The sequence below is a fragment of the Plasmodium gonderi genome, assembly GCF_002157705.1.
Source record: "Plasmodium gonderi DNA, contig: Chr03, whole genome shotgun sequence".
Lineage (NCBI taxonomy): Eukaryota > Apicomplexa > Aconoidasida > Haemosporida > Plasmodiidae > Plasmodium > Plasmodium gonderi.
In genome coordinates, this window is record NW_021628927.1 from 468,895 (window position 1) to 486,985 (window position 18,091).

General features: G+C 31.7%; 4 protein-coding genes and 2 non-coding genes across 6 annotated transcripts; 2 read left to right on the forward strand and 4 right to left on the reverse strand.

Annotated features, from left to right (window-relative positions):
• Positions 1 to 1,242: 1,242 nt before the first annotated feature.
• PGO_030920 (hypothetical protein, conserved) lies at positions 1,243 to 3,396 on the forward strand (the record flags this gene model as incomplete). Its single annotated transcript, XM_028686078.1, has 1 exon — positions 1,243 to 3,396. One exon carries the CDS (start codon positions 1,243 to 1,245, stop codon positions 3,394 to 3,396), a length of 2,154 nt encoding a protein of 717 aa, XP_028541879.1.
• Positions 3,397 to 4,156: 760 nt separating this feature from the next.
• On the reverse strand, positions 4,157 to 7,963 carry PGO_030930 (RNA helicase; the record flags this gene model as incomplete). Its single annotated transcript, XM_028686079.1, has 1 exon — positions 4,157 to 7,963. One exon carries the CDS (start codon positions 7,961 to 7,963, stop codon positions 4,157 to 4,159), a length of 3,807 nt encoding a protein of 1,268 aa, XP_028541880.1.
• Positions 7,964 to 8,814: 851 nt separating this feature from the next.
• Positions 8,815 to 8,886, forward strand: PGO_030940. Its single transcript has one exon. It is a non-coding gene; the product is annotated as a tRNA-Ala (tRNA).
• A 941-nt stretch (positions 8,887 to 9,827) lies between these two features.
• On the reverse strand, positions 9,828 to 9,899 carry PGO_030950. Its single transcript has one exon. It is a non-coding gene; the product is annotated as a tRNA-Glu (tRNA).
• Positions 9,900 to 10,652: 753 nt separating this feature from the next.
• On the reverse strand, positions 10,653 to 11,078 carry PGO_030960 (hypothetical protein; the record flags this gene model as incomplete). The annotated part of the gene is made up of 1 exon (XM_028686080.1): positions 10,653 to 11,078. One exon carries the CDS (start codon positions 11,076 to 11,078, stop codon positions 10,653 to 10,655), a length of 426 nt encoding a protein of 141 aa, XP_028541881.1.
• A 798-nt stretch (positions 11,079 to 11,876) lies between these two features.
• On the reverse strand, positions 11,877 to 17,309 carry PGO_030970 (hypothetical protein, conserved; the record flags this gene model as incomplete). The annotated part of the gene is made up of 1 exon (XM_028686081.1): positions 11,877 to 17,309. The coding sequence occupies one exon, from the start codon at positions 17,307 to 17,309 to the stop codon at positions 11,877 to 11,879; it is 5,433 nt and encodes a 1,810-aa protein (XP_028541882.1).
• Between the last annotated feature and the right edge of the window lie 782 nt (positions 17,310 to 18,091).

Genomic DNA, 18,091 nt, shown 5'->3' on the forward strand with positions numbered 1-18,091 from the left:
CTTCCTTTTTTGCCTGTTCTTCCTTTTTTGCCTGTTCTTCCTTTTTTGCCTGTTCTTCCTTTTTTCCAGTTCTTCCTTTTTTGCCTGTTTTTCTCTTTTTTCCCAATGTGATGTCGAAAGGGAGTAACTCAAAATTTCGAGGTTAAAACAAAAAAAATTTCATTCCTTGCCTTTTCACCAAACCGAAATGTGTTTTTCGTCAACTGTTTATAAATGGGTTATTTATCCCTGATTCGTTTACTGCCCTTTTTTTTTTTTCTCTCTCTCTCTCTCTCTCTCTTTATTCTCTTTATTTTTGTTTTTTTTTTTTTTTTTCTCTTTGGTCCATTATTCTACTCAAACATGCTTGTTTCTACGCGTATGTAGCAATCCCCACATTTCCTAATTCTGTGTATGTTACAATTATACTTATTTTTTTATGCACACTTATAAATGTTGTTCCCCGATTTTAAGGCATAATAGTGGGAAAAAAAAATAAAATAAAATAAAATAAATGAAACCAACCCAGAGTAAAAACGCTGAGAATTATCCACGTTAAGGTATTAAAAATGAGGAAGAAAGAACATATTAAACATTTAGTGAAAGAAAAAAAAAAAAAAAAAAAAGCTAACAATTGTGTGAAGTCAAACAAATGGTAGGAAAGAAACTACAAAAGAGAAGGAAAATCCCTATTTACCAATAACCTAATGATTTTAGGTGGTTGGGGGGGGGTGGGGGAGGATTGAAAAGTTAAAATTTTTTTTTTTTTTTTTTGTACCCCTCAAAAGCTATAATAAACCAATCTGAACAGACATACAAACACATAACGATATGAATACTTATACCTGTACTCCTACTCATTGACTACTCATAATCCATGAGAGAGCAGAGAACTATCAAAGTTTCAAACGTAATGTTGAAAAGTAAGCTCTTCCTCATTCGGGGGAATGTAGAATTTTTTTTTTTTTTTTTTTTTTTTTTGTTGTTGTTGTACATAATCCCTGGCTGTGTATGGCTAGTTTGTTATGTACTTCCCTATCATTTTAATCCACACGATATTTACCTTCACATAATGTATTCAACCATTTGAAAACAAGGAGATGATGCAGACGTAATCTCAAGAATTACCCCATAATTCAAGTATAATATGATGCTAATTATCTTTACAGATTACAATTATGAATGAACAATTTTATATTAAAATGTACAACATAAGTATGTATTCATTTGTAATTGCATGTAACGAAACAGAGAAAAGGGAAAATGCAGCTCTTATCCAATAGGAGAAAAGGAGACATCCCATATAAAAGGGGAGAAGTGAAAATGGATCTCTTACATGACCAGGACAGGCGAAAAAGAAAGATATTTATCGATGTAAACCAAGGAAATAACTTGGTCAAGTGTGATATGCTAATATCGATGCATGAAGATGGAAAACGGAAATTGAAGATGTTGCTGAAAGATAATGATAATTTGATACTGGATAATGTGCTAAATCTAAATATATATATTAAAAACATATGGATTTCCATGAATTTAATGTGCACTTTTACAATTTATGATTTAATACTCATATCGAGGTCTTTCAAGAATACTGAAATAATTTATGATGATATTTCATCTAATTGTAATGAAGATGATTCCATATTTAAAGATGGTCTAGGGAAAAGGAAAAATACATATTTTGTTTATTTCCAGAATTATAAAATTCGAAAAAATGTCGTAAAAATATTTTTTCAAAACCCTTATGTTGTCTGCTTTATACATAAAAATGGATCTGTACATGTACACGGCGCATTAACATTAAGAAAAGGTTTATTAATTTTGATCAAAGTCATTAAAAGGTTGAAATATAAGACCTTCTGGATATATCTAAATAGCTGTCCTAGAGGAATAAGTGACAAGGAGAAACAGTTCCATTCATGTGAAAACAAAGAGAAAGATGTACCCTCTTGTTTTAATCAGTATGATTCAGATTCGCAAGAGGGAGAAAGTGAATATATAACGTTTGGACTTGCTGAACAGGAGCTAGATCATCTCCATGAAGCAGCTATCACAGGGGAAAATCTCATTGATGAGTTTGAGGTGAATTACAATAGTGATTCGAATGTTTCAGATGAGGCATTCTGTGAAGGGGTTATCGCGGAGGAAGGATCAATTTTGAAGAGGACCACATCTAGAGAATCCATTTCGAGAGAATCCATTTTGAGAGAACCCATTTTGAAAGAACCCATTTCCCCAGATGTGGAAGCGTCGAGATCGTCAAAGGAATCCTCCTCAGCCTCAGATCGGAGCTGTGGGTCAGGAGAGAAAAGCAAAAAGTTCAACAAAATTATTAACTTTTGCGAAAATGTTATTAAAGAATTAAATGGGAAAATTCAAAATTATGGACAGGAAGTCTTTGAAACGGTTCATTCACCTCCAAAAATGAAATATGACGAGGGGGAAGAAAAAAAGGAAATTACAACAAAATATAAAAAGTATAGTAATTCGAAAAAGTGCAAAAAATGGATTAAGAAAAATAATCGCAGGCCACTTCCTTCCCAAGCTGGATACGATCAAATAATTGAAGATTTAAAAGACGACGAAATGTTCATAGACATGAATGAAAAAGAAGATATACCAGATGTATGTCATCCTAATGAGGACAATGCTGACCTAGATGAAATAAATCCAGAGGACAGCATAAACAAGAATGATGATAAAATGTCATATGAATTCGATCCTTCTTCGCAACAATTTTATGAGATTATGGATAAAACTACTGAACTAGCATATTTCAGTCAACCGTCGACATGTTTAAAAAAAAGAAAAACACAAAGGACATGCGAAAATGAGTTTTCAAACAGAAAAGAAAAAACAAATTCGATTGAAAAGGAAAATCATGTCGACCTACACTCGGGATCCCATGCAGATAATCAGCGCAGTTCACTGAAAAGTCTTCCAAATGAAGTTGGAGAGAAAATTTTCCGTAGCAAAAAATTTATATACCAATTTGACACTTATCAAAGGTGGAAATATATCACCCGAGATGACATTGTATTCGACATGAACAACTTCAACATCAAACAGCTAGTTTCCGTTTTTAAAGTTAAATTAAGATATTTCGACATTTCAAGAATTTACAAATATAGAGAATTTAAAAATATTGTAACCGATATTAACAACATTATATATATAAAAATTGATCATAACCTTTTAAGTAAATTAATTCAACAATTTAGTGTGGATTATTTTGTGCAAAATAATTCGGAAGAATTTTTCGGCAGAAATGTGCTGCATCCCTCTGTTAAGACTGTCCTACTTTTTAGTTCTGGAAACATAGTCCTTTACGCATGTAAGAGTAGGAACGAGGTGTTGTGTGTGTCCAGGTTTATCGTAAATACTTTGAAGAGAAACAACAACATAGTGCTCTGAGGACCATATTGCTACGCCAAGTGCTTATTTAGTTTACACAATGTTAATCATGTTACTTTGCTTGTTTTTTTTTTAGTTATTTTTTTTTCTTCTGTTTTTAATTATTTATTTGTCTCGTTTCTTGCTTGTTTGTTTTATTTATTTTACTTTTTCGTGTCAATATTCCTTTTGAATATTCTTCTCTGACCCCTTAAAAGAACATGAGAACACGTTTGAATTTTTTCTTTCCGAATTTGTTTTACGAACACATCGGTACTTATAAATTTTTCTTTGCAGAATTGGTGGGCGCAAAGTTTTTTAAAAATAAAATAAAATAACACAAATAAATTATAAACGGAAAGATAGTTTAACTTTTTGCACGGGAATGAATTGAACGCAAATTCGACTTGCGTAACAACACACCCCTCTTTGATTATCTTATGTCTAAACGTTGTGTGTATTTTACCTGACTGTGCATGTTAAAATACGTTTTAAGTAACTCACTTTTTTTTATGTTTTTGTGTATGAAAAAGATTAAAGAAGGAAGGAGAATATTGATTATAGACAAATATTATTTGTAGAATTTTTTAATGCAACTCAAACTATTCATTTATTCCTAACGCAACGAGGTGCTTAAGCACGACTAGCTAAAATTGCTGCCTGAATAAAATAAAAAAAAAAAAAAAAAAAAAATAATGAACAGCGAATAATGAGTGATGAATAATAAGGTTGGCTGCCTCCCTTGATGGAACGTCAAGCCTGTTGATTTGTCAAACGAAGGTCAGGATAAATATGTGCGCATGGGAAAATACAGGGGGTGTTTTTCATAATCTCCATTTTCACATTTTTCCAGCATGACATGTTCAGGTTTTCTTCTCGAATATTTTTCCAAATCATTCGGTCTATGTTCCGTGTTAAATGTGGAATCCTCGTTCTTGTTTATTTCATCGCGTCTCACAGGAATATCACCACAGGGAGTAGTGTCGGCTGACGAATTGGACAAACGACCTTTCAACCGAAGTTCATTAATTTTGGATTTATATCCCTTGTATGATGGGAGCGCGGACATGAGGACACTCCTCGGGGTGGCATTAAACTTTATGTACAAGTCAGGTGCATTTATAATTTGAAGTCTTGCAGCCATTTCTTTTGTTATATAAAAATTCTCAAAATAGCCAAAAGAATAAACTATGTTTTTAATTAAACTTGGCACTTGCCATTTTTCATACTTGAAAAATTTGCTCTTTTCGCAATAAAAACCGAGGAGTGATCTGTACATCAATTCACATGAACATAGCAAGTGTTCATGTTTATGCCATTCGATATGTCTCAATGGAGAATTATGGACGTCATGGATTTTTTCCTTAGCATTCATCTCCATCTCCGTCTGCTTTTCAGTATAATTTACCTCCTCGCCATTTACATTATCTTCATTGTATGCATTCCCCAGACTAATTTCCTCCTCCTGTGAAATAGATTCCTTGTCTGTTGAACGTTGTTTTTCCTTGTCATGCTTAATTGTTACACTAGTTCTTTCTCTTTTGTACTTGAGTAAAGCATCCAGTATAGGATTATCTTTATATATATAATTCAAATAACTCTTACTTATGCTACTAATGATGATATTATTTTTATACAATGTGAATAAATAATGTCCCTCTAACTCGTTAAGCAATAGCAAGCTTCTACCATGTGTATTTTTGGATGTTGCAAGGTTAGTTCTCAAAATGTATTCATCAATGGTTGAGCATACCCCTACTTGTATTACTAAGTCCACGTTATCTAATTCTATACCTTGACATAATAAAGATGAGGTGAATAAAATTTTCTTTTCCCTTCCATCGGAGCTGTTAAAGCTGTTCAAAGTGTACATTTTTTTATCCAGACTCATTTTGCTATGTAAGCAAGAAATTACAATATCTTTTAGTATCATATATTCGTCTTGGTACATGTCATCAATGTGGCACATTTGTTTCTCTACTTCTTCCTCTCCCTTTGATTCATTTGCAATGTTTGAAATTTCTCTGTTCTTTGGGTAACGCTTGTCTAGTTGAGGTGATTTTATATCAATTAAATTGGGGAATACATTTTCTTGTTGTAATTCGTTTGAAGCATTTTCATCTTGGCAACCCTGGACTGATGTGATGCATAATTTAGATTCTGTAAAAACAAATGGAATAGACGAAACAGAAAAGTTGACATGTTCCTTATCGTAATAACCTTCAAAGGAGTTCCCGTAAGTACAATTCGCAAAGGAATAATTTCCATTTGTGAAATTACTGGGCATTTTTTTTCCATTAGTAAAATTTTTCGCTTTCAGGTAAAGCAAATATATGTACCCCTTAAAAATATAGTGCTTAAAGATAACATAAAAAAACTGTATCATTTTAACTGTTGGCATAAAGAGAACGATTTTAATTTTTTTGTTTGATAAAAATTCTTTATGTATAATATTGAATAGTATTAATGCAAGTTTGTCAGATTCGTATATTAAATATTCTTGCCTTAGAAGTATATGTGTGGGTATATTTTTCCCTTTATTTATTTCGTAGTCTGGATGGTTCCTACTGTATTGTGTGTAGTTATTATAGTCACTATGATTCAATTTAAGTGTTCCTTGATTTATTTTTCTTTTTTTTCTCTCCTCCCTTTCGTCTGCTTTCATCATTATGTCCTCATTTTTTTTACATTCATTTTTGTGAAAGAGATATTCTTTCACTCTATCATTTTTCCCTTTCTGATTTGTCATGTCTTGTTCTCTTAGTGGATCTTCTCTTGATTTACTTAAGGAATCACCATTTTGCACATTCTCGGAGGGAAGTTCAATAGCAGAACTTATTTTGTTCATTTGGGTAGAATGTCCCAATGTATCTGTATAGTTCGTCTCAGAAGTGCAGAAATTTCCTACGATATATGCATCGAACATATTAATGTGATTGTAAAATGTCTTGGCATTCTTACAATACCAAAGTTTTCCTATATCTGTGCAGTTAAGAATGTTGTTTCTATAAATGGAAATCAGTTTTGCATTGAATTTGTTATACAACTGGAATGGTAGTTTGTTTTCGTCTGCAGATGTAGAATCTTGCACTTGATACAATTTTGGAGAAGCATTTGATTTTTTAATATTCGTTAACGTGGCATCAGCAAAGGTGTCGTTATCATATACACAATTATGGACAAAATTTAAATGCACATAATTGAGTCGTAAAAATCTGTATGCTAAATGCTTCAAGAAATTATTAACAAGACAAGTTAATAAAATAGTCTGGTGACCCTTAGGTAATACATTTTTTATGATTAAAATGTTTTTCAAATAATTTGAATTTAAAAGAAAATAAGCTTCATCAATAATGATTGTGTCACATAAAAAAAACATATCTTTAAAAGAGGTTGAAAATTTTATATGATTAATAAAAGAAACAGGTGTTGTTACAATTATATGTGGTTTTTTTTTTTTTAATTCCATAATTTCACCTTGCATGTTCATATTTTTTCTTCCATGCATATAATGACAACTTATATTATACGGGTGATATATTAATAACTTTTTTATAATTGCATAAGTCTGTTCAACTAGGATTATATTGGGGCACACTATCAATGCAAATACATAACTTTCTTTTATCTGATGAAAATGTCTTTTCAATTTACTTAACTGTGTAATGATTTTGTGGATGAGTGGGATACAATATGATAACGTTTTCCCTGTCCCTTTAACAGAATGGATAAGTAAATCGAAATTTTTTATAAAAAGAGGAAATAAACAATACTGAACTGTGGTGAAATATTTCATGTGAAAGTTCCTTTGAAGACTTAATTTAATATAAGAGTCTATTTCCAAATGGTTCACTTCTCTGAACTGCAACAATGATAACCCCTCCCCACAATCCCTAATAGTTTTTGATTCACAAACATGTTTTTTCCGTATTGTATTTTCTCCATGCTTTGTATTTTGCTTTCCCTTCTCTGGAAAATTGTCAGGATTGTTTAAAAAAAGGTCGACAAAAATGTCAACATGGTCATTAGAGTCGATGTGGTCACAGCCACTACCACTCCCATCGACCCCATCGGCCCGGTCTTGTTTGCAAAAACTTATTGAACAGTCCTGTCTCCCGATTAATTTCTCTAATTTTTGTGACAAGTTCTTATGCACCTTTTCAAATGAGCGATGAGATAAGAAAAAATCAAAAAGGTGGTATGGAACATATTCCCTATTCGATGATGTTAATATACGCAAATCGCATCTTACCTTCCTAAATTTGTCACAAAATGTGATTAAGTCCTCCACATCTTCGTATATTATTTTTTCACGATTGATAAACTCGATTAGGTAGTTTTTCTCTGCTTGGATATTCAGTTCATTCGTTTTGTCATTTTTCATATCGTTTATTTTATTCCATTCTGCAGGTTCTCTATATGCAATCGGGGTGTTAATCGGGGTGCTAATCGCCGTGTGGTTATCGACGATTCTAGTAGAATCATTATGACTATATCTACCTTTCCTCACTACATTCTTACCCTTGAGAATCCTCCTCAAAATTGAATGCTGATTCAAGACATTCTTCACTATCTGCACAAACACCATTTATGGTGAAATATATCCCAAGGTTCCTATTTATGCATACGTTTTTTTTGTGTGTGTGTCTTAAAAGGCGTTTTCTTTGCGTAGCATTTCTAAGAAAAAAAAAAAAAAAAAAAAAAAGTTTTAAAGCTTATATATTTTCGATGTATATATATGAAGTCCGGGTATGAATCTGATTAGAGTTGCAAATGTGGCATTCTGAAATGAGCTCGGTTGGAATATCACTAACCTAGTACGAGAATAAAAAAAAAAAAAAAAAAAAAAAAAAATGTAGATTCCTCAAACAGTATTCCTTTTAGTGTGAGTGGATACACACACTAGTAGGGTATAACAACAAAAATGTAAATTTGCGTCCACAAAAGTATTTCTCCTCCATAACCACTACTTTTTTTATATACATGTGAAATAAGCGACTGGAATGATTGCAAATAATGTTTCCTATTGTCGTCCAAAATCCATTTTTATTTTAACTTCTTAAAAGCAGTGTGCTCAGCATATGAAGGTTTCGTTTCCTCAAAAAAGGAAAGACCACGAGAAAAAAAAAAAAAAAAAAAAAAAAAAGGTTAATTATGTTGGGGAAAAAGTAGGGACAAAAAAGCAAAAAAAAATATGTGAAATGGCTTTTATTCTTTTTCCATGAAAAAAAAAAAAAATTATATTCACCATTCGTGTGCACTTTTTTTTTTTTTATATTCTTCAAAAAGAAAAAGTTTTTATTTATTTATTTTATTTTTTTTTTTTTTTCATGTTCGATCAGATTTTGCACTAGCAAGAAAAGAAACATCACTTACATTTATATTGTTCTGTCATTGTAAATCATGACTAAATTTAAAAAGCAGGTAAGGTACTTATAAGGGCAGGTGGTGTAGTGGTATCACGCTTGATTTGCATTCAAGAGGTCCGGGGTTCAATTCCCCGTCTGTCCAAGCTTTTTATGCATCCCCACGAAAAAACAAGTATAAAAAGTTATATTTTGAAAGGAAAAGAATTATAAATAACATATACATTCATATAAATTATATGTAACTTATTACATATCTTTTTCTAAAAATGTAAATTGTCAAATAATAGTCTTTTTATATTTTATTTGCGAATTTTTTTGTGACGGAACAGAAGTTATGCCATTAAAATGGAAAATTGTATTATAAAGTTAGGAATTGTGTTTTTTCTTTTTTTACTGCTTCAAGGTTTAGGAGAGCTTACCCCCAAATATTCGAAAAAATGAGAGATTTGAAAAAGTGTCATTTTTTTTGACTAAGACTTATGGTACTTTTGACAGAACCATTTAGTTTTTTTTTTCTTTTTTTTTTTTTTTTTTTGTTCGTAGCAATATATTGGGGCATTTTTTTTATTTTTTTTTTTTTAAGTTTTGTGTTATCGATTAAGTTATGTTACAATCTCAGTTTTTATAAAAGGAGATTTTTCACAATAAAAAAAAATTCACAACTGTACATTTGCTTAGGATGATCGGCAAATCATAATATGTTCAATGTTATATAAATATATTTTTTATATACTAATATTTATTCTATATCACATCTGTTCAAATATACACTCTCTCCGTCTCTTTTTCTACTAAATGTCTTTTCTTGCATGACTTTCTCTTTATGTGCAAGTTGTAGAAATAAAAGAATAAAATTTTGTCGTAAAAATTATTGGCACAATATATATATATATATATATATATACAAATGGGTAAAAATTACAACCCAGAATTTCTGAATTATGGATCTATTTTTTATTTCTATTTTTATTTCACATAATATATATATTATATTTGTATAATAATTGATTCTCATTTTTTTTTTTTTTTAAAAAATTTAATTTTTCTTCTTCTATTGAATACTATTAATGTGAAAAAAAAATTTTCCCACGCCGGGAATTGAACCCGGGCCTTTCGGGTGAGAGCCGAATATCCTAGCCACTAGACCACGTGGGATATAATTAATAATGCTTCATTTTTGGACTTGATTCATATGAAAAATATTTTAAATAATTATAAACACAATTGAATTAGCAGTTTTCCCAACGGGAGGGGAAAAAATAAAAAAGAAAATTCTAATTTCCCACTTCTTTCCTCCTCTGTGTTATTCTTTTTTCTTAATGTTTTTTTTAAAAAATGACATACTATTTTAATTTTAAATGAGTTCATTTTTGTTTAAGAAAATAAAAAAAAAAAAAAAAAAAAAAAAAAAAGCCTGTTGATAACTATTTTTGTGGAATACAAACATCACCACTTAAGACTTTTAAAAAATGATTGAGACGAATATTGATATATTAAAATAATTCTACTCGTAAATTATTACAGAATTTTCATACAGAACTTACAGACAAGTGTAATGCTATAAATGTGTAAAAATACTCTCCAAGGGGAATTAAAAAAATGTGTATGATATAGGGGTATACATTTGTATTGCAAGCACAGTGAATAAAATAAGCCAAGCATATGGTAAGAAATAAACTTTATTTTATTTCTACATATTTTGCTTTATTTTATTTCTACATATTTTGCTTTATTTTATTTCTACATATTTTGCTTTATTTTATTTCTACATATTTTACTCTATTTTATTTTTACACATTTTACTTTATTTTATTTTTACACATTTTACTTTATTTTATTTTCCCTTATTTTATTTTATTTCATTTTTACATACTTTACTAGCACGTAAATTCCAGAACTGAAATATACTCATTTGTTCGTTTCAGGAGAATATAAGACACTATTGACTTCACTCTTCACATCGTTCATATTATTTTTGTAATAATTCTTTCTGGAGGAATACACAATCTGAATATTTTTTTTTTCCTTAATTTTTTTTCCCGTTGTGTCGATTGTAACAAATCCATCTTCTTCCATGTGCTCATAAGGATTTATGGTGCTGAGGACTTTTAAAAATTGTATATAATTCGACATATCATTTAATATGTTTTTTTTCCTTACAACAGATCGACCGACGCTAACTGAGTTCAACAAATCCATAATTCTTTGATCTATAGATTTTATTGTGTCCATTTGGCTTGTTTCATTATTCATTATTTTGCATTTTGTTATTCTTCTTATACTTAATAGGAGTATCAGAAATGAAAAAATTGTGCCAATATGTATCATTCTCATTTTTATAGTAAAATGATCATGCACGAAAAGAACAAATGAGGGATTTTTAAATATTTTCCAAACTTGGCATTTGATAATTTCCAAAAATTATCTTTCTGCATGTGTTTATAACATGTATGACAAAGTGAAATTTATTTCATGGAATGACAAGGAAAAATAAAGGGCTCATAAAAGCGATTAGAAGCTATGAAAAGGTAGGTTGATTTTTTTAAAGTTAAAATTGCACCTTCTTTTCTTTGACATATCGCTTACACATATAAGTATAGCAAAAACCACACACGTGTACATATATTCTATCTCTCAAGGATGGATGCTTGAGTATAATTGCACACATTTGAAATATACCCCATTGAATGATCTTCCATCACGCAAAATACACATAAAATTGGAAAATTATGTATATACAGCTTAAAAGTGGACACATTATATGGTCTTTTACAGAAAAAAAATAAAATTAAATTAAAATAAAATAAAAGACTCATAAAATGCTAAACACACACATCGTATTAAATAAACCAGAATTTTTGTAACACGACTTAGGGAGGGATAAGGGGAACAAAACTGCATAAATTGCAAATATGCGTAGACTTAAAAAAAGATATATTTTTTTTTTTTTTTTTTTTTTTTTTTTTTTAAAATAAAGGGACTTCATGTAGTACTCAAAAAAATGCACCCCTCTACTACACAAACATTTTCTAACAATAGAAGGTTATCAATAATCGGGTGACATGCAAAAAAAAAAAAAAAAAAAAAAAAAAAAACTAGTCCTTTTTTTCACTCTCCCCATTTGTGTCATAGTCAATTAAAACACAAACTGAGGAACAAACATTTCAAAGCCCTTGTATTTATTTTTATATACCTTTCATCGTAACATAATTTTATAATGTATAAATAATATTTGTTTAATTTCTTGTAATCCAAATTATCCCCATTTGTTTGCTTCTCTCCATTTGTTTGCTTCTCTCCATTTGTTTGCTTCTCTCCATTTGTTTGCTTCTCTCCATTTGTTTGCTTCTCTCCATTTGTTTGCTTCTCTCCATTTGTTGGCTTCTCTCCATTTGTTGGCTTCTCTCCATTTGTTGGCTTCTCTCCATTTGTTGGCTTCTCTCCATTTGTTTTCTTCTCTCCTTTTTTTTTTTTTTTCTTTTCTACCCACAACAGTATTTCCTTAACACTCTTGATGTTGTACAGCTTGTCCAAATCGTTCTGAGATTTTTTTTGTGCCAACTCCTGATCCTGTTGCCCAATGTATGCAAGGATATCGATGGCGTTACTGTCAGATATTTCATTAAACGTGTTATCGACCTCTCTGTATATCTCTTCTCTTTTTTTTCCTCTTCTTTTTTCGCCCTTTTCTTCTTCTCTTCCCTTATTTTCCAACGTTTCCACTCGTGCAAATAATACGTGCAAGAAATCTGCACTCGGGTTTGGCTCATCCAAATGGTTAAATGACAAGAAAATATCATAACTGCACAACCATGGATTATAAAAGTAAAACAGTTTTCTATTCTTCCTTATTTTATATTTTATATACAAGGTAAATATTGTTTCTATATTATCCAGAAGATTTGTAAGTTCATTAAGTATAGGTATAATGTCGTTGAAAAAGATACCATGGAAGTGCATGTTTGCTTTGATGTATGATTCTAGTTCCTTTTCTATACGCTCCAGTTTTCCGTTTATTTTTACATCTCTTACCACAGTTGTCAAATTGTTCGTCGAAGCTTTTCCTTCACTTTCAAAGCAGCAAAGGAATATCTGTGCGAGGCTCCTTATTTTCAGGAGGTAGATATTCTTCTTCGAACTCTTCACGACACTGCAAATGATGTCTTGTACGTTTTCGTTAGTGCGATTTTGTGGTAATTCATCGGGAGGGACGTATTCCCCTACATTTGCCGCTACATCTAGCTCTACATCTGCCTCTACATCTGCCTCTACATCTGCCTCTACATCTGCCTCTACATCTGCCTCTACATCTGCCTCTACATCTGCCTCTACATCTGCCTCTACATCTGCCTCTACATCTGCCTCTACATCTGCCTCTACATCTGCCTCTACATCTGCCTCTACATCTGCCTCTACATCTGCCTCTACATCTGCCGCTGTATGACCTTCTACTTTTCTATCCCTCATTTCAACAGCCTCCATGTGTTCATCACTGCATCCCGTTTCAGTTTCTCCCGTTCGGTCCTGGCTGGGCTGCAGTTCCCCCTGCACAGAATTTGCAAATGAACATGCCACTCTGTCAGCCACAACCACAGGCATCATTTTGTTCATCTCTTTCACTCCATTCGGTTGGGGTAACCCACTTCTTTGGTCATCATCAGAGTAATCCTTAATGTACCTCAAAAGAACCTTGTTTATATTTTTCAAAAATGTGTGAAGGAAATAGTCGAATATGTTGACATCCTTTCCAAATGGGGGAACCGATAGGGGAATAAAAAACAAAAGTACGTAAAAACAAAATGTGTTAATTTTATACAAATTTTTTTTTACCATTTTGAAAGTTTTACTTTTTTTGATTCTCTTAATGATTTTTTTTTTCTCCTTCTCATCAATAGTTGGTTTAATCAAATATTGATAAATGCGGAACAAAAAGATGTAGTTTTTTTTTAAAGACTGTAACAATTGTTTCCTTCGGAGTTGTTTAATTAATATATGCAGTAACTTGTTTAGTTTCTTTTTTGTCATATGAATGAATAATTGATGCCAAAGATTTATTAACAAATTGGTGAAAATTAAGAAATATATCGGATAGGTAACATTTTTATGAAAAATATTTTGTGTAAGAATGGTTTCTCTTTTTCTAAAAAAATCGTTAATAAAATTGTTCGCGTTACTTAAGTTGTTGATTAGTTTATTTTTCTTTGTAACATATTTATTTATGTTTTCTATGTAATTACTCTTAAAAAAAAACTCAATAAAATCCATTTTGTATATCTCGTTGATGCATGTGTATATGTAATCGCTATAGTCATACATTTCCTTGAATCCACCTTTGTTCATTTTCTTTGTCTTCTGTAGGTAGGTTTGGAAGAACGGTACACACACCTCTTCCCTCTTGTATTCAAGCATGTCTTCTTTCCCATGCCATTCGTTTGTATCTAGCATGGGAAGCACATCTAAATATTCCTTACTCATCAGTATGTGGTAAATCCGCTCACATAGTTCCTTCTGATTTCCCTTGTCTGATTCGTTCCCTAGAGACTCAAGAGCAAGTGGCCTCTTATACGCACTGTTGTTACCATTGTTGTCATCTTTCTCTTCTGATATATTTTTAGAAACTCTTTTTTCATCGAAATTTAAAACATGAGCCCCTTTTATGTTGCCCTTGTTGATTTCTACAATGAGTTTCTTACTTTGATAATTTTCCTCAACTGGTGCATTCATATTTAGATGAAGATCAATTACTCCATCGATGTAATCATCCTTTCTGTTCGTGTATGAAAAAAGCACATTAGACATTTCTGCTTCTTTCCTCATGGGTTCATTCAAGCTGTCTAAGTAAACATACACATCATCGATTTTTTCATCTATGGGAGGTTTGTACTTGGGAAATGGGTAGATGTGGTTCCCTCCGGGTTTGGCCGGTGATTCGGCTTGCGGTTTGGATGGCGATCTGATTGCCACTTCAATGGAGGGGTTAAGGTCGAGATCCATTTCGACCTTACCCCTCACATGTACCCCGATTTGCTTCTCACACCAATGATCTTCCAAGTTTGCATACTGAATCTCCACAGCAATGTCATCATTCTGATTTGTTCCAATTATATCTTTGCTAATATTTTCTATCTCTTCAATTATTTCTAAAAAGGAATTGCTTCCATTTTCTGCCTCTTCTGATTCTTTCATTTCCAATTTTTCAACTAAATAATAATCATAGATAATTCCTTCTTTTACATTTTTATCCTCCTCTTGTTTGTAATTCTTTTGACTATGCACCGATTCTGAGAATCCCACCTTCACTGTTCCATTTCTGGTTCCAACATCTCCATCTGCTATTAGACTGAACACATTTTCGATCGAATCATTGCATCTAATGGATTGTGCATCTTCCACATCATTTTGAACTGAAAAAAAATATTCATTTTCCCCCCAGGTAGTCCTTTTTTCAGAATCACATTGATTATCGTGACAGTTTGGTTTCTTTAGTTGAGCACCCCTCCCCTCAACGACACCATCGACAAGACTATCGATGTGGTACTGTTCTTTGTCGGTTGGCCATACTTGACTTGCTTCTCCATGAGGGGAAGTTCTAATCTTTGTTGAACCTTGCATTAGTGATAAATTTTCCTTCATTTTTATAAACTCCTGTTTTAACTTAGTTTCATCCATTTGGGAATTATCCATAATGTTATTACTTAATATGGGTTCTGCATCTATATTGTCCAAGTGAAAGAAATCAGATTCATAGATTCTATTTCCTTCGTCTCGTTTGTCCATCTTATTCGGGATATTCATTGATTCCAAATCATTAAAATGAAGCCGATGCTGTCCAAAGATCTCATTGTTGGGAATAACATCGACCAGGGTGCTATTCCTCATGTGTAACTTTGCATCATTTGATTCGTTCTTATGGAAATAATTAATATCAGGAGGCATTAAATTGGTGTACAATTGTTCTTCTACTGAAGAATTGTTGCAATTGTGCAATTTATTGCAAAGGGGACGTCCGTGATTGTCGATAAATCCGTGAGTGTCACTCATTTCCTTAGCTTTATTGGTTGCATCTGAGTTGATGCATAGATTGAAAGCGCTTCCATAAGGTAGTGAAGTCTTTTCATCGGTTTGGATTATAATCTTACTACTAAAACTCTTGTCAGATATATCACCATTGGAGATGTTCATTTCACATACTTCACCCTTTGAGATAATGTTGGAATCGAAACAGAAAGATGTGGAACGTTCCCCATTGAAGCAATTTTCAGAAAAATCGAGACAATCTGGAATATTCCTTTTGTTATCAAATCTTATAAAACAATTATGTTCTTCTCGCTGAATATGTCTATTAGTGAAGTGATCTTTCTTTCTTTTGTATTTTTCCATTTCTATATCGAAAAAGAGGCCATTTGAAATGGGTTCTTCACGCTTCGGATTCAAAACAGTGCTAGGCAACTGATTCTCAATAATATGTGTTTTTTTTTTTTTCTCCATTTCTGAATTAGACCAACTTAGTTCAGTCGATATGTTCTTTTTTTCCTTCTGTTCATAATTTAACAATTGTGACACTGGGGTTTCGACAATATGTTTTTCCTTCCCGCTATGGATATTCTGTATGGAAGTAATATCGAGGAGTGTGTGAGTGTTGCTATTTTCTACAGGATGAGTGTTTATATCATGGTTTTTATTTATTACTTGGGTATATGGGGAACTGTATGATTCTTGGAAAAATTCCTCATCTGAAAAAGTTACAAACTGGCGATTTTTTGTTTCTTCGTTCCAGCTTTTTCTCTCTTGTTTTATTTCTTCAGTTTGGATTTTTGTGTCATTGTTAAGATGGATAAGTGCGAAATCTTCAAATCTCTCCCCATTGGTGAAACTACAGTTGTTTTTTTTCTTATAGCAGTTGTTTCTGCTACTCCTGCTTCTGCTACTTCTGCTACTTCTTCTACTTCTGCTACTTCTGCTACTTCTGCTACTTCTGCTACTTCTTCTACTTCTGCTACTTCTGCTGTTGTGTACATATTGTTCTTTCGATTGTTCTACGTTTTGGCTACATGGGTACAATCCTTTTTTCGTGTTCATATTAAATTCCTTGTGCCTTGCATTTGTCTCGTTTATGCAGGTGGCATATTCATTTATATTTTGTAAAATTTGCCATTTCGGTGCTAGCTCAAGGCCTGAATAGAATAAACTCTCATTTTTCTTTCCTTTTTTTTTTAATACTTTTTCCAAATGGGAATGAGTGTTTACATCAAATCGGTCGGCATAATTAAAGTTGTCAAAACTGACCTTGTTTCCATTCGTTTCGTTAGCAATGTTAATTTTATTTTTTCGCAAAATTGTATCGTTAGGTTGTCGAGGTACTATTTTTACTGCACTTTTTTCAGAAAAGCTCAAGTCAATGTTATTTTGTTCATAATTTTCCTCTGGGATATTATCAGAACACTTTTCTTCTGTGTTGGAAAATATGTGATATAAGGTTTTAATATTTTCCATATTTACCTTTCCTCTATTAATTTCATTTCCATAGTAGTGTTTCATTCTTTCATTTACCCATTTTCGTTCCATGTTTTCTCTGGTTAAGTGTGCGTTTTCATTTTATTACTCTTGCGTTTTTTCCCTCAGTTTGAGCGCTATATTTTTGGTCTCTTTCTTAACTTTGATTATATCGCATCACCTTGTTGGCTTTGCCACGAATGGGATGAAATGAATTGGATCTTGAAAAAAATAATGACATTTTAACCTTATACACGAAAAGGGGCTGATAATGGAAAAAATGAAAAAGTGAAAAAATGAATAAGTGAAAAAGTGAAAAAATGAATAAGTGAAAAAGTGAAAAAATGAAAAAGTGAAAAAATGAAAAAATGAAAAAGTGATAAAATGAAAAAGTGATAAAATGAAAAAATGAAAAAGTGAAAAAATGAAAAAGTGAAAACATGAAAAAGTGAAAAAATGTTTCTTTTTTTTTTTTTTTTTTTTTTCTATAACCCTCTTTAGTATTCTTGTCTTACTCGTTTAGTTGTACGAGCTAGGTAGGGATGTTCCTTTTTGTGTAGGAAAATGTCCATAAACTCATACAGACTTGTGCATGTTCCATTTCGATATTTCTTTTCTTTGACACATTTACATTTTTATATGTTGCTAAAAATGTTCTACTCCGCTTTGCTCCTCTCCTGTTACGTTCATTTCATAATGATTTCAGAAAAATAAAAAAAAAAAAAAAATAAAATATTCGAAAGTGGGAATATTCGTAGCTTCGTTAACCTGATACTTTTATTGGTTTGCTGTGTTCTCTCATATATACAATTATCTTATGCATTTGTTGATGACTTCATTGCACTTTGCTCCTA